The sequence below is a fragment of the Channa argus genome, chromosome 9, assembly GCF_033026475.1.
Source record: "Channa argus isolate prfri chromosome 9, Channa argus male v1.0, whole genome shotgun sequence".
Lineage (NCBI taxonomy): Eukaryota > Metazoa > Chordata > Actinopteri > Anabantiformes > Channidae > Channa > Channa argus.
In genome coordinates this window covers 785,993-802,998 of record NC_090205.1, presented here as the reverse complement: position 1 = coordinate 802,998, position 17,006 = coordinate 785,993, and the positions used below count along the sequence as shown (strand labels likewise).

General features: G+C 41.1%; 2 protein-coding genes across 2 annotated transcripts in view; both read right to left on the bottom strand.

Moving 5' to 3' along the window:
- LOC137133296 (titin-like) overlaps window positions 1-17,006 on the bottom strand; it is a 199,909-nt gene that overhangs the window by 160,072 nt on the left and 22,831 nt on the right. The window contains exons 33-41 of the mRNA XM_067516776.1: window positions 16,639-16,899; window positions 16,204-16,348; window positions 15,951-16,119; window positions 14,483-14,714; window positions 14,108-14,392; window positions 13,887-14,012; window positions 13,468-13,656; window positions 12,516-12,899; window positions 11,248-11,298 (exon numbers count right to left, since the gene is read on the bottom strand). Coding sequence (XP_067372877.1) covers window positions 11,248-11,298; window positions 12,516-12,899; window positions 13,468-13,656; window positions 13,887-14,012; window positions 14,108-14,392; window positions 14,483-14,714; window positions 15,951-16,119; window positions 16,204-16,348; window positions 16,639-16,899 — 1,842 coding nt within the window. The remainder of the gene's footprint in view (window positions 1-11,247; window positions 11,299-12,515; window positions 12,900-13,467; window positions 13,657-13,886; window positions 14,013-14,107; window positions 14,393-14,482; window positions 14,715-15,950; window positions 16,120-16,203; window positions 16,349-16,638; window positions 16,900-17,006) is intronic.
- On the bottom strand, window positions 1,184-11,186 carry LOC137132435 (muscle M-line assembly protein unc-89-like). Its single transcript, XM_067514861.1, has 3 exons — window positions 11,173-11,186; window positions 10,175-10,257; window positions 1,184-10,035 (listed from the first exon to the last, which is right to left on the bottom strand). Exons 1-3 carry the CDS (start codon window positions 11,184-11,186, stop codon window positions 1,958-1,960), a joined length of 8,175 nt encoding a protein of 2,724 aa, XP_067370962.1. The 3' UTR covers window positions 1,184-1,957.

Below are 17,006 nucleotides of genomic sequence, written 5' to 3'. Positions count from 1 at the left end.
GTAGTTACATGTTTAAGAGGACAGCCTTAATATATTATTTAAATACAACAAAAATATGAAATAATAAAATAAAACAGAGTTTATGCGAGTAGCCTAATTAGCTAAAGATCAAGATAATGACCAAAACACTGATAAACCCAAAAATTATGGTCCCCCAGAACAAACACTTGGTTAGTTGACTTTTTTCTTTTCTTTAATGTCAGAACGAGTTTTGATGTCGGAATCAGACGAGTTTGTTTTCTTTCACTAAGCATGTTACTTTAATGTATTAGTTTTATTACTAAAAAGCCAATTTCCCCCAGTCCCATACTGAAGTTAAAAAACACCCACGACACAAACCTTTTTAAACATCAAGTAATCTGAATATTTTAAGTACATTGAGGTGAAAAAATCCCAAAGACTGACTTGTTTTTAACACTAAAACAGGTTTGTTACTGTTTGTAATAGTGCAGGAATCAGGGAATGTATTAGTTCTGGTATAAAGAAATTTCAGGAGGTGACTGACAAATTGCGCATGAACACTAGTTAATATTAAGTACACCCCATGTTGAATATTTTAAACAAAAAAAGAAAAAAAGAAAAGAGCAGCCTCCAACTTTACATCATCAGTTGTTTTATTATACAAACTGAGACAAACGATTTTTACCTCTGTACATATCATGGATTTCTCCAGATTTTCATAACTGACTTTTTTTTTTACTTGTTTTTTTACTTGGTAAATACTGCTCATACAACATAACACTATTTGCACATATTTACAAGATCATAAAACGTATATTAAAAAAAATATCATCTATTATTTCACTCAACTAATATTACTATGGAGTAAAACTTCAAAATGATAAAAAATATCACTCACAAGCAGAAAAATCTCCAACATAAAAGAAACTTGCTAAATCACACAAACATTTGAATAATTTTACGGTAACTAAAAGGCAATTTATTCAGGAGAGCCAGACTTATTTTGATATGATCACTGTTTTAATTTCTTTTTTTTAGATCTATTTTGTAATCAGTGTAGTAACTGAGTTGAAACCAAATAGTTTTTCAGTTTTTCCCAATGCTCAGTTAAAATAACTAATACATTTTTTGCTTGCTATACTTTAATTTCTACAGCAAGATAGTAAAGATGAAATCACAAATATTGCATATTTAACTTAATTGGTAAATAACAAACAACATCTCTCAATACATCATGATTTATTGATAGTCCAGTACCAGCTCTGATGATTACTGGCAGTGCATGAATTTGCATTGACTTTTACTGAGTGGTTTAATTTTCCGTAGGGACATTTGTTTTTTTTTAAATACATATCTCTAATCATTGACTTTATAGCATCATTCACTTACTGTCACTACTTGAAAAAAAAGGTCTTCAAACATTAATATCTCTGATACGTAAAGATGAACTGAAATGTTTCACATACATACCTACTGGTTTATAGCTGTAGATGTTTTAATTTGCAGTACAAACTGAACACCACAATGTTGAAAACAGAACAGCAAAAACCAGAAAGCAAGTACAAACATAAAATCCAAATTTCAACCACAATTTAAAATGAATTAACTATAACAACTTAAAATAAATACTTAAAAATGTGCCACGACACTATTTATCTTTTTTACGCAGTTTAATATTTACTAGTTACACATTATGACAAACATTTACGCACAGGTTTCATCTGTATGACAATGGCCTGGTTACCCAAAGATACATTAAGTTTTTATAGTGACTTAAGCAAGTGTTAGACAGGAGCAGTCATAGATGAATGCCAAATACCAAGTGGAAAACCAAAAGCCTGAACACTGCCACTGTACCTCTATCCTTTTTGGAATACCTACAGCCTACTTAAAGTAGGAGTAGAAGGAGCAGAAGTACTACTGGAACTACCTACATGCAAATACAGCTTAAATTTATGATCTTTTTGCAGCCATCCACAAACCATCTCCAAAATGTCTAAAACACCTTCAGCAGTGCTGAAGTTTCAATGCAACCGGCTGTGTTTTCGATTAGGCACTTGTATTCACCTGCATCACTCTGGGCAGCATTAGTGATGAGCAGATTGAAATGACCTGCAGTCTTCTCCTGGATTATACACCTACTGTCTGTAACACGGTCTCCATCTTTGTACCACATAGCAGTGGGATTTGGCTTACCAGTAACCAGACACTGTAGGATAACTGGCGTCCCTACTGCTGCTGTGATGTTAGTCAATGGAATAACACATTTAGGGGGTGTCTCAGTCAGCTGGAACTGGAAGCTACACATGTCTGAGGACTTCCCTTTAAACTCGATCTTATCATCTTTTGCTGGCTCAGCAAATACATCAAAGTTAATGCTAATGTATTTCTCTCCATGTTCACTCAACTCATCGTCAGTGTTTGCCACAAGCCTGACTGATCGCTGTGACTCATCTGCCTCTTGCTCAAACTCAAACTCAAGCTCAATTTCCGACACCTGTTTGCCATCAATTGATGTGTTGCCAACCATCAAATCAAACTTCTGTGGCTGGACTTTGGCACTTCCAAGAGACACAGCAGTAAGCTCCCTTCCTCTGGTTTTACCTGATAAAGCCTTTGCACTTACCACAAGCAGGGAGGCCCTACACAAAGTCTCACCAACAATGTTAATAGCCCTACATGTATACACTCCTGTGTCCTGTATTGTGACTTTTCTGATCTTTAAAAAGTGATTGTCTCCATCCGATGAATGCAAATATTTTTTGTTATTATGAGGGATTTTCTTGTTACCTTTGAACCAGGACACAATGGGAGATGGAATTCCCATCAGAGAGCACTCAAACATGACATTGGTAGTCTCTGGTGTTTCAATGTCACAGATAGGGTTGATGAACCTTGGAGGCATCTCAGTGACCTCGAACGCTATTTTCAAATCATTATGTTCCTGGGTGACAAAATCCACAGCACCCTCTTCATATATACTTGGTAACACATCCAACGATATGATCATGCTCTTGTTATCAGCCGTGTACTCAGGAATAGTGATGATTTTAACCTGTTTCTCAAATTCTTTCACGTCTTTTTCATCTAATTCTACTTCAAGCAGAATTTCCTGAGGGGATGGTGAACGAGAGGAGTCATCTTGCTCCACATCAAACTCCATAACATGCTGGTGGGTGACAGCTGGTGGGGTAGGCAGGAACCTCACTTCCTGTGATACAACCCCTACTAAAGCAACACTTCTCGCTTCCCCAACATAGTTCATGGCCTCACAGATATACTCACCCTGGTCAGCTTTAGTGACATTGTGAAGTGTTAGCGAGATGCTATCCCCATCTCTCTCCATTTTCACTCTGTCATCTGCCACTAGTTGGGCTTTGTTGCAGAACCACTTTACCTCAGGAGAGGGTAGGCCAAACACCTCAGCGTAAAATGTTAGCGAGTCATTTTCAAACACTCTTTTCTTGATAAGAGGTTTGAGGAAGGCAGGGGGAATTCCCTGCACTTTCTCTTGAAGGGTTGGCAGACCTAAGGACCCTTTGCCTTTGGTGAGGAACTGACTCTCATCCACATTTACTCCAGAAGATGTTATTTCAATGCCCTCATCAGCAGGAGAGGTCAAGAACTGAACTGGTGAAAAGAACTTCTCGCTGGAGTCTCCTGTGGAGGGTCTCTTTTGTTCTACAGGGTTGAAGGGATGTTCTTGTGGGGTTATAAATCCACCAGATACATCAGAACTGGGAGTATGGAAGGATATAGGAGACTTTGGAGTGTGGAATGGATCTGCAATTGGCTGTGAGATCTCTGTAAATGTTTCTGGAGTGTAGAACCTCTCAGCTACCTCTGCTATCTCTCCACTCACCGTGCTGCCAATTTCTATAGACATCTCAGATTCTGGGGATAGTGGCCTTCCCCAGTCTGCTGGAGGGTTGTAGTAAGCATACACAGCACCAAAGGTGACCTCTTCCTCCTCCATACAGCCAACTACTGCTGATGCTCCCCCAGCTTCAGCTGCTGAGGTCTTATCCAAACCACCTCCTTCCTGTTCCTGTATAGCAGTATGCACAGGAACACCGTGTTGCTGAACTCTGCTATCTACTTTAGGCTTGACAATAAGCAAGTTAGATTCTGTCATCACATTGGCATTAACCATCTCATCTTCACCCCTGATTTGAGTACAAGGTTCAACAATATCACCAGTGACAATATATTCTGTTCCTTCTCCAATGTCCTGGGAGTCTGGCAAACTAAGGAAAACACCACTATCCATAGAGGGGTCTGGCATTGAAATCCTCTCCTTACTGGCAAATTCAACCTCCTCACTCACATGCTCCACCATGGGCATAACAACACAGCCTTTACTAACTCTTTTAGAATCATGCTGCATATGTTTTTCTCCTTCTGCCAACTCCCCTTCCATACCAGCCCCAATGTATTGAGCTTCACTGTAAATAGAAGATGATCTTTCAGCTGCACGTTGTCTCTCAGATTTGAGAGGATCTGAAATTCTTTTAGGCCTAACAGCTTCTTCAGCTGGAGCAGATAACCTGACAGATGGTTTTACTCCGAGGACTTGCTCAGACTGAAAAGGTATAAAGCTGCTAGTTCTGTCAAGTGCATGCACAGTATCCTTCCGCACTTTTTCCAATTCACCTGCCTCCATTTGATAATAAGCAGGTTTCTGTGGCTTAGGCCTGACCAGCTCTGGGGACTCCTGCACTTCCTCTACAAACTGCTTAAGTACACAATGACTTTCTGGTAAAATGGCTCCCTCCCCAACATCACTAGGTATCACACAGATCTCATGTTCTTTCTCAACAGAAAAGGTAGGCTGGGTGGCCTTGGGTGAGACAGGTTTAAGAGCTACAAGGACAGCTTGTGTCAAATCAGGTTTTATTTCACTGTGTACAGCTTTAGGAGAACCTGGATTCCCTCTGGGACTTTCTGCATGAATAATGTCAGATTTGGATGTAATTATGTGTTCAATTATGTGGTGTTGCTTGTCAAGGGGAATAGCAACGGGAGGTATTAACTCTTCAGGGAAATATGTTTCTTTTACTTGTTCCTCAAGAAAGGGGACTGCCATTGAAGCAACTGGTGTATCTAACTCAAAAGCTTTTTTAATATGGGAAACTTTAATCAGAGCAGCTGACTGTTGCAAACCACACCCAGATATCATTTGAGGCTCTCTAGAGAGTCCATGCCTGGATTTTGGAGCTGTGGCAGACAACTCCAATGGGATTTGTGAAAGTTCATCTTTTGCCTGAATGATTCTGTTCTCAATAGGAGTTGCATAATTTTTGGCAGATTTCTTGAAATCCTCAGTTAAGAAAATAAGAGGCTTTGTTATTCTTTCATATGAAGTAAAACCATCATCCCCAACAGCACAACCACTTTCTGAAAATTGAACAGGCTCTGCAACTTGAAAGGAGACATCGGACATGCTTGTAACCTCCCCGAGCCTATTTCTAGCAACACATTTGTACAATCCAACATCAGTGTATGTAAAATTGTTAATATACAGCTGGTACACGTTATCTTCTATCTCTGTTCTGTATTTCCCAGATCTGATATCGAGACAAACGTCATCATAATACCATGCAACATCTGGGGTAGGTTCACCTTTGATTATGCACTCTAACACAGCAGTGTGGCCCTCGGAACAGGTGATATTCTCTAATTCAGTTAGGACACGAGGAGCTTCACCAACAACATCAAAAGAGAATGTAAATTTGTGTTTGACAGTCTGAGAGGCCCCCTTATCGCTTGATACATCTGAAGATTTCTTTATAAAAGCCTGAGGTTTTTCTTCAATACTTTCTTCTGTCATCTCAGGGACAGGGGTGGCAGCAGTGATTCTAATTTCTACAGGTGAGGAGCTGAAAGACTCATCTGAGGTGCAATGTTTGTGGACCACTGCCTGAGGCACCTGTAGCATTCCTTTCCCTGAGTCCATATAGGACTGAAGTTCTTTTTCTATCATTCTGTCTTCGTTGTCGCCCTTCTCTGGGTCCTCTGTAACTACCACCTTCTGTCTGTCCCCGGACATCCTCACCTTCTTTTTGTCTAGAATTTCCAGAGTGGTGCTGCAGATGGATTTGCCATGCTTATTGGTTATGACACAGTCATATCTCCCTTCTTGGTTTGTGGTTGGATAAAAGACAATGAGCTTTGATTTGTTAGATTTGGTGGTGATATCGTAGTCAGGATTGTGGGCCAGTGAGTGGCCATCTTTGAGCCAGGTGACTGTGGGCAAAGGGTCACCCTTGAACATGCAGGTAAACTCTGTCATCTCTCCAATTTTTACTTTAACTGAAGATATTTCTTTCATAAATACTGGACAAGAGCCTTCACTTGCATCTCTTTTTTTCCTAATAGCTTCCATAGTTTGGATAACTCCTCCACTCAACTTTGTCTTATCTTGATTTATCGTCTCCTCCTTCTTTACAATTACAAAGGGGCTTTCTGCACTCATTTGACCATCCTGCTTGGACCGTATTGAATCTTCTGCTGTTTCCCCTCTTCTCACACCTGCAAAACCCTTCTCCTGTGGACTACATGGTGAACATTTCTTGACTGAGGAAAGGTTTTTGGAAGGCCTAGACTGGCTTTCACTCTGTTCAGAGACAAGTTCATATCCCTCAGAGGGGACACTACAAAGCTGGGTGGGAGAGCATGTCCTAATTGAGGAAGCTTCAACAGTTCCATGTTTTACGGTAATAGCCTTTACAGTGACAAGATGCGGTAAGTCAGCATATGTAGGAGAATGCTTCGATATGTAAGGAGACTCATATGTAGGAGTTTTGTAGTCAGTAGCATGTTGAAAAGATGAAGGTGCTTTTGTTGGTACACCAGCACTAGCAAGTGTTGTCTGTGGAAAGTCACTTGGGTGGGTTTCATGGGACTCAAATGGCAACCCAGCGCCTGGTTGTTTGTATTGTTCGTCCAAAGCCCATTCAGATTCAAGTTCAGCAACTTCCTCTTGTTCAACCACATCTTGCTGCCATTTTAGGATGCGCTGGGCCAATGCTTCCTCCTCACTTACAAAGTACTCACTGTCCCTCTGCAACCTGGTCTCACGTCCCTCTGTTGGCAGCTCACCAGCAGGGGGCCACTGCAATCCATCACCCTGCTGATCTTGAGAAGTTGCAGAAACTGACTTTCTCAAAAATACCCTTTCTTCATCAGTTTTTCTCTGAGAAGTCTCCTTGCTGCTACCCAGTTCAGATTGTGAGACTGATTCTAAAGCAGAAGTATTTGCAACACTTTTACCAACCGCAGCAGTCCTCTCTGCCTGAAAGGGTGTGTAACTCTGCACCCAATCAGACTCTAGCTTTACAGCTTGCTGCTGTTCCATCAAAACATCCTGCTGCCATTTCATTATTCGCTGAGTCAAAGCCTCCTCTTCACTGGAAAATGTCTGACTCTCATTCTTCAGCTCAGAGATGTTCTCCCTTGACAGTTGCTGTTCATGCTCATATCTTGTCTTCATCTTTTGTGTTCTAGCTTTTGTTCTAGGTGATGACTTGACTTTAGTGTCTGTTGCTCTTGTTTTTGTTCTGGGAGATTTTTGTGCTCTAAGAACTAACACCTCAGTTTCCAATTGTCCTGGTCTTTTCATTCCAGAAGAGGCAGGTGTTTTATCTAGTTGTACTCTACTTTTTATTTTAGCTGACTGAGTTGTTGACATGGCAACTTGGTCTACAGTTGTACTTTCCTCCCCCTCCAGCTGGGGGGTGTAACTCTCTGGCTTCATGTACAGTGTCTCTACTGAAATGGGCAGTTCAGTTTCACGGCCGAATGTTTCCTCTTCTGACGTTTGCATGCCTTGCTGCCATTTTCTGATCCGCAGGGCAAGGAGTTTTTCCTCACACTCCGTCCGTTCTGCTTCAAGGCTCTTCTCATACTGAGTCCTCAAAGACTCCTCTGCACGATGCTCACATGGCTCAACAGTTTCTCTTGTTGTAACATCAGGTGCTTCAGTCTCACTCAGAAACCTCTCTTTTAAACACCTATCTGACTTTGCCCGGGTGGACTGTCCAAGTCTGTCTTGTGCTTTTGTAATAAGTGACAACTCTGCTCCAACGTCTGTTGCTTTGGTATTTAATATAGGGAATTTCTGTCCCTGCGTGAGTGCTGCCCCACCTGTAATTTCTTCTAATCCAGTAGCTATTGTGGCTGTATTTGTAAGCAAGAAAGGAGAGATATACACATCTTCTCCTTTGGCGTTTTCTTCAGGTGTTTTGGATGTTGACACTATTGCAGCTTCTGGAGCTACCAACCTTGCCTTTATACTGGGTGATTCATGGGAGGAGGAGGGCATGACCTCAGTTTCTACAGTTGCTCTTTTTTCCAACACCTCCTGCTGGATGTAAGTGTTCCTAGAAGGCTCCATGTACTGTGTGTCTGCTAGCACAGGCAAAACAGCTTCTGGGGGAAACTTCTCTTCTTCTGACATCCTACTCCCTTGCTGCCATTTTCTGATCCGCAGGGCAAGGAGTTTTTCCTCACACTCTTTCCGTTCAGCTTCCAGGCTCTCCTCATACTGAGCTCTCAAGGACTCCCCTGGACCTTCCTCTTTATATAACTCAACTGTTTCTGCTGTTGATTTGTCTTCTTGTGTAACTACTTCACTAAGAAACCTGTCCCTAATAGTTTCAGGGTATGCCATGGATTCAGAATACGGGACTTCTGGTTGATGTAGCTCAACTTTTTCCTTTGAAGCCTCCAACTTGTGGTCTGCAATCGCACTATAATGTTCACTTTCCATCTCCATGAATCCAACATCTCTATGACATTCAACAAAACTCTTCAATTTTTTGCCATTATCCAATCCTTTTTCATCTGATTTCCTTTGTTTTTGGGGTGCCACAGTATCAACCAATTCACCCCTCATGATCTGAACAGCCCTGGTTCTTGACTGAGGCTCAAATGAATGCCTCACACGTGGCTGAACGGTGTCTTCACTTGATGTTTTAGCTTGAAAGTCCCTATGGCTGTCCCCCAGATCAAAAGGTCGATGGAAATGTTGAACATCAGACAGAGAGGCAGCCTTGACCCTGAGCTTCTCCACATAATCTGCATAGCTTGGCTCGCTAGCAACTGACTCTAACTCAAACTCAGAGGAGGACATGGTAGAGATAGAAAGCCTCTTCTTCTGTTTGACAACTTTTTGGAGTGTGTTAAGTTTGGTTCTTACCTCATTGTGAAGGCTCTCAGTGTCACTAAACCTCTCACTGAACCTGGCACCTGTGCGTCGATCACAGTAGATATCGCTGAATCTGTCATTAAAGCGCTCTGACCTGTCAAACATGGGGGGAGGGGATGGGGCCTGTTCTGAAGCGGTCTCCAAACGTTTTGACTCTTTTTCTGACTCTTTAAATTTTGAATAGGAACCAGACCTAAAGTACACGGTACGCACCAGAGCATTTTTAGATCGAGATCTCACCTGATGGACTTTGGACATTTTGTCAAACGGAGATCCTACACACCTGAGGTCAACTCTGAATTTTCGCTCTTTCTTCTGCTCTGCCATGGTGTCTACACATTCATGGGCTTTGGCAGAACACTTAACAAAACCAAGGTAGTTAGCAGATTGCTCTTCCCTCAGAGACACCAGAAGAGATGCTGTGGACTCAGCAGAACCCTCTGTGTTTATTGCCATTACCTTATAACTGCCTGAGTCTTTCTCTTTGATACTTTCAATAACTAGACTGGTAGTGTGCATGTGCATTCTGCTGTCAGTACAGATCCTACGTCTACACCCTTTATGAATAGATCTGTTATTGTGAAACCAAAGGATAGTTGGTGGAGGGTAAGCAACCATTTTACATTTTAACTCGACCAGTTCCCCCTCCAGAACTGATTTAAACTTGAGGTTTTTAGTGAAAGAAGGTTTGATGTTCTCCGTCCACGAACTGACGGACGAGGTTCTGCTAGAACACCGATTGACCGAAACAAGGCCATGATCTAGGAAGTCCTCAGTGTCAGAGAAAGCTCCTCTCAGCTGTCGAGTATTGATGAGCTCAGTGCGGCTGAGGTGGGTTCCTTCTTTGCCTTCATGATAAAACAGCTCTGCAAATAGAAATAGACAAGTGTCAGAAGAAAGCAGCCTCCAGGGGTAAAAAGAAGGAAAAAGATTTAAATTAATCATTAATGGAAATAGTAAATGCATGCTGGGAGTCACAATGCCATAAGAAATAATTTCACTCACCATATTTGTTCGAATAAACGCAAGACTTGATTCGTTTTATTAGAAACCTGCACGACGTTATGATCCTTCGTCTGTGGAAATTTCTTCAAAAAATAAATTCTTTTATTATTATTAAAATGCATATTTCCAAGATGGGCTGCTAACAGTTGCTTGTCTTCTTTTTGATAAGTGCTTTGGTTTTGTCCTAGAATATTCCTCACCTGACTTGCAGACAGGAGAATAAACGCCCTTTCTAATCCTTAAACTTAACAGAACATAAATAATGCACAAGTATCTATGAGAAGCAAAGCTCTCCAAAGTGTCTTATAATCCAGAATACAAATGAAGCGGTAAAATTGGGTGAGAAGGCGTTTATTCGAACTAATATAGTTTACTGGTGTTATTTAGAATGCAAACCACAGGAATCACATCCCACTATCTGCAAGCCAGGCTAAGAAATATTTTGCATGAAAAAGGTATCAGGTCCAGATGCAGTTCACCTCCATATCTTTTAAAGGGTTTTTCAAACCTGGAAGCTTTAAAAGATACAAATCCAGCGCATTTTCTGGGAAAAGATCAGAGTCATGCCAAAATGAAACAAATGTTTGAATGCAAACCGCAAGAGTCAAAAACTGGTACAAGCAAATTGTATCTGTGCTTTTCTGGGGGAAACCATGGGACATTTTCAAAGAGCAGGTAAAAAAATAAATACAAAAAAAAAGAAAAATTCTTCAAGACAGATTGATACATGCAACATTGGAAATGTAATTATCTTAAACGGACAGCTCAACCTAATAAATTAACAAACACTAAAAGTATTCTGTGGATACAGGCCCACAATAATCCATATCATAAAGCATGCACATACTTTTTCTCAACAATTTCTCTCCACTTATAAAATATAATATTTAGTGAGACTAAGATCATTGGTCAGGAACAGATTGCCCACAGACAGATGGCTTTCAAAGGAAAAATTCAAACCCGAAAACAAAAATTTGGTCAAACTGGCAAATTTCCACTTAGCCCGCTTCATGTATGTGGCAATAATGTGGTATTTTTGATATAACATTGTCAAAAATCTGATCTGACCTTACCTTTGACTTCTTGTTCAATCTTGGCTTCAATGTGCTTTCTCACATGAGTCACTATACAGGAAAGAGAGAACGTAGATTTAGATTTTGTGATTATAGTGTGCACACATTGACCACATGCAGGATGAATCCAGTTAACGTTTTTGTTTAACATAGTCAAACATATTTACCCTCTGTGTTTGCATCAAGGCTTATCCATAACATGTGGGAACTTTGGCACTTATTGCTCAAAAGCTTCACCAAACTGACCCTGTCCTTTTAAACAAAGTTTTCACATTTTCAAATTTAACTAGTACTGGAGTTAATAGGTCAATATAGTGGCTTTGGTAGGCTTCATTTCACCCAAGTGACATAAAAAATGATGCGATAAAGATGCATAACGTGCCCCAGAAGTTTGTAATTTCAGTTTCTGTATGATGAAAGTACAACAGGGCTTGTTGTTTCATGCAGTTTCATGCATTTTCCACTGTTTTCCTTTGAGGGAGGGTGAGGACAGAGAGGACAAAGGAGGACAATGAGATGAGTTTGGTCCCAAGGGAAGTGATGAAGAACGTAATTATCCCAGGATTTTAAAAAAAAACGGTGCACTCATGACAAAAGCGGTCGGGTTTTCTGTGCAGTGAAGTTAGTCAGGTCTGTAGTAGGGTCAAGGGATGTCCCGATCAGGTTTTTTGTTTTTGCAATTAATTATTATTTTCAATCCAAATGTGTTAAAATAATTATTTGTAAGTGCAAAACAAAAAAAGTGGTTTTAGAGTAATTGTAACCAGGGTAGGAAATTAGGGAAACCTGATTTACCAAGTAGATTTCTGTCAGAGAACACAGATTTATCTGCCAGGTATATGGGTTACCAGGTTTTTCATTGGCTTTCTCCAACTGGTATATGCATTATAAAAGGCTGCAGACACCAACAAGCAGTGAAAGGCTAAATGAAAGAGATCATTAAGTTCCCCCGAAGTCCAATAATTAAACTAACACAAAGTGCCTTATAGACATTCAATAAGTTGCTTTTCCCTGTGGATTTTTTTGATTCAGACAATTCGTTCTCTGTATCAGTGTTTATGAAAGTGTGATTGATTTTATCAATCACACTTAAGTAGATATTTGAATGAGGGTTTAAATAATGTTTAAAGCACACTCTTTTTAGTTCGGGACATCCCTTTAAAAACTTTTTCTGGAGTTGGTGAGGAGGTGTTGCAGGATGGTGGATAAATCAACAGGAAGAAAGGTTCAGAGGGAATCTGGCTCCGGCCACGGGATCCAAATTTTACCTTCTTCTTCTTTGGCCATGGTGAGGTTTGCTGAACATGCAGCTCCTCCAGCGTTATTGGCTGCCCTGCAGGTGTATTGCCCAGCATGCTCAGGAAAAGCATCGACTATGATGAGTGTGGCGATGTTGGTCACCTCATCAAAATGAAACACCACATTCTTGTTGGGCTGAACTGGCTGCCAGTTGTGGAACCAGCTTATCTGTGGCTTTGGCATGCCGGAAACACATGCATGGAAGCGGGCCACCTCCCCGTGCGGCACTGTGACGTTTGTGATTGGCTGGATAAAAACTGGCTTTTGGCCAATGCAAGGTTTCTTTAGACTGGTGAGGCTGCTGGAGACATGCCACTGAATCTCAGCAGAACTGTCCACCATTTGTTTTTGCCCTGAAAGGAAGCACGTTCAGTGACTTTCATACCAGTGACCAGTTTGGATGACTTCCAGTTTAAAATCCAGTCTGCATAGTGACCATGGTTGCTAACACTGGCTGGTCATTAATATTTATCAACCACCTTTAAGTCCTGATCAGCCCCTTATTTTCCCCAGGACTAAGAATATTTTGTGGGACTTACTTCCTCTACCTGCATTTCTGGCGGAGGGACCAGGGTCTAAATATAGTTCTGGACCATAGTTGTGTTCCCTAAAAGTCCATGGTCTGGTGGGAGTACTTTCTGAAGGTTTAGGAACCTACTAGTGCTATAACTGTCCTAAACTCTAGATAAGACCTGCAAGTTCATTTAAATGTGAATGTTTAAAGTAGGGAAGGTTGATCCTAACCTCAGAGTTTGTTATCCCAAGATAAAACAAAGATTAGATCATAATGTAGAGAAACTGTTTAGACACATTTGACATGTAGAGATGATAAAAACTGACAGAACATTGAGAATCCTGGCAACCGTGGCTGCAGTTGGCTTGTCATTGTCTAACAACATCTTTCGTTGGTTACAAACTCACCATCCAGTGCGAGAGTGGCAGAGCAGGACACTTTGCCGGCATTGTTGGTGGCCACACAGGTGTACTCGCCCTCATCCTCTGGGTAAACCCTGGAGATCTCCAGCTGACAGCTGTCGTCAAACTGAGACATCCTGAAGAACTCTGACTGCTTGATCTCCTTTTCCTTGTGGAACCAGCTGATTTTCACATCTGGACAGAGAATAATAGAAAAAGGACTCAGAGATGAAAGGACTGTGTTTCTAAAATAAACACAGTCATCAAAGTTAATGTCTCATCACCATTTGATTAGTTTTAAAACTAAATTCTATCTTATATTTATTTTTATGTTCTGACCATCGTTTTTTCTGAGAAATCTGTTTTTTTGGAGCTTCAGGTAGATTTCTCCTGGTAAACGCAAACTTCTAGACAAGTTTTCTTACCATCTCCACGGACTCTGCACTGGAAGCGAGCCGGTTCCCCCTCTCGGGCTGAGGTGCTGGTGATGGGTGAGATGATGATAGGAAGATTGACCGGAGCAGCAGACTCTGGAGAAACCACCTCTGAAACTGCAGCACAAACACATTGACCTGGATCCATACGTGTCCTACATTTGCAACGCTCACCTTCCACCTCCTGCTTAAGCATTTACTTGGTGTTTTACCTTCTACATTAAGTGCTGCTGTGCTCATGGCAGTGCCATAGTCATTTCTGGCCTCACAGTTGTAGATAGCAGCATCCTCGGGGAAGACTTCAATCAGCAGCAATGTGTGCTCATTGCCATCATGGAGAAACTTGCACTTGAAGCCTGGAGACAGAGCCTGGGAGTTTTTGTACCAGAAGACCTGAGGCTGAGGAACACCACTCACCTGCACAGAGAAGCGAGCCGGTTTACCCGCTTCCTGAGACTGGGGCTCCATGTGGCGGAGGATCTGGGGAGGCTCTGGGACTAGACAGAAGAGAAAATGGTTTGATGAGCCAGGTCAGACGAGAAAAAAGTTTTAATAGTTTGAACTAATAATCTTCCTGCTGGACTTACTGTTAACCCGGAGGTGCATGGTGCTTCTGTTCTTGCCAGCGATGAAAGTGTACTCCCCAGCGTCGCTTCTGTAGGTCTCAGAAATGGTGAGGCGGTGCAGCTTCCTAATGGTGACATAGTTGAACCTCTCCTCAACTGAGAACTGTATCTCCACACCATTCCTCAGCCAGCGACCCTCCACATCATCCTCATTCACCTCAAACTCGAAGGTCGCTCTTTGTTTCTCCAGAACCTGTGGGAGAGGAGGAAGGCAACATTTGGACCGTGACCCAGATAAGCAGCAAAATACCTGAATTAACTGAGTAGGCACAATTTACTACAACTCCGATTCCAAAAAATGTGGCTTCTTTGTCCTTTCGGCTTATCCCGTGAGTTCAGGGTCGCCACAGCAGATCATTGTCCGCATGTTGATTTGGCACAGTTTTTACACCGGATGCCCTTCCTGATTCCTCCCCAATTTCTACTGGGCTGGACACTTTGAGATTCCAAAAATGTGGTACAATGTGTAAAAAAATTGTATTCATCTGAAAACAGAACAGTTTTCCAGTTGGCCTTAAAGCATTTTAAATGAGTTTTGGCCCAAAGAACACAGCAGTTTCTGGATAGTGTTCACATATGGCTTTTTCTTTGCATGATACAGCTTTAACTAGCTGAATTGTACATTGAACTGTGTTCACAGAGAGGGATTTCTGAAGTGTTCCTGAGCCCATGCAGTGATGTCCAGTAGAGAATCAGGCCTGTTTTTAATGAAGTGCTGCCTGAGGACCCCAAGATCACATGCATCCAGTTTAACCTGCGACCTTGTCCATTGTGCACAGAGATTTCTCCTGATTCTCTGAACCAATTACTTTTCCAGTCTTTTGTTGTCCCAATTCCAACTTTTTGGAGATGTGTTGATGCCATCAAATTCAAAATGAGCTAATATTTTCCATGAAATGGTAAAATGTCTCAGTTCCAACATCTGACATGTTGTTTATTTTCTATTGTGAAAAAATATGGGTTGATGAGATTTGCAAATCCATGGATTCTGTTTTTATTTACGTTTACACATTGTCCCAACTTTTTTTTGAATTTGGGTTGTATTTTCGCATCTGCAAAAATTAGTCTATTACACTATTAACTAATTACCTTAATCAAAACAAAGCTCTGCCGATTCATTTTAGTGATTTTTTTGAGCTATATATAAATAAATAAAAAAAATTTATAGGATATATAGTATAATATATTTAAACAAACAAGAAAATAAAATAAATCTGCGCTTTAGGAGTTGTTACTACCTCCTAAATTCTTTTCAGGGACCTGGTGATGCTCTGGTAATGATGAGCATGCATGCAGGATTGGGACCTAAACTTGGTCCAGTTGAATAAAGTATTAAGTCATCGTAGTTCAAATTCAGTATGTTTAACGGAGTAAATTAACGTTTAAAAACTACATATTGGTAATAAAAGCTGTCTGTTGTTTGGCTCACAGTGATTTCACGCTCCGCAGGTTCAGAGATTCGGATGTCACGGCCCTCTACAGTCAGGTGGGCTTTGGACATTCTTGATCCGGCCACCACTGAATACTCCCCAGCATCTGACATGCGAACAGTCTGGATCATCAGACGGTGAACATATTTCTCTGTGGTTACGATGTACCTGTGACACATGATGGTAAGTGACTTTCAGCTCAATATTTATGGTTGATTGGTTATTTACAATAAGAAACGATCTGTGACAAACCTTTCCTCAGACATGTCCAGCTCTTGGCCGTTCTTCATCCACACGACCTGGATGTTTGGCTCAGAAATTTCACATTCAAATATGGCCTTTTTCTTCTCTGTGATCTTTATGTCCTTGATTTTCTTGGTGAATTCAATAACACGAGCTGGAAATAATAAAAAAAAAACATTATTTATTTATGGTGGACAATACAAAAGGAACCACACTGGCTGTGTGTGTGTTTAAGCTAAGATCACATGAGCAGAGTTATTCCAAGTGTTTCTGGATGTTCACCACTCAACTGCCTTACAGAAAAAAAATATGCCTCTGGGTTATTACAAGTAACAATCCAAGCCTTTTTTGCCTCTGCTGAACTCAAAGAAGCCTAATCTCCTGCTGTTTCTATACTGAAAACATGCACATATTGGCATTTGTTTATTATGTAACATAAATTACCTTCCACAAACAGGTTAGCGGCAGTCGCAGCCGAGCCGGCCACAAACTGGTACTCTCCTCCGTCTCCAAAGTGAACGTTTCGAATAGTAAGCGAGTGTGTGAGCTGCCGGCTGCGGACCTGACATCTGTCCGATGACTTGACCTCAACACCATTTTTCAACCATTTGTATGTGATTCCCTCGTAGTTGACGGTGACCTCGAAGGTGATAGTGTCTCTCTCCTGAGCGTTCAGGTCTTTTAGCATCGAGGTGATCAGGACAGCTGAAGCGAAATGCAAAAAAATATGTTAAACACTGAAATCTATTTTATTTAAAGTCTAACCATGTCTACTGTGTCTACCGTCTACTGTCTATATGTCTACAGTGTTA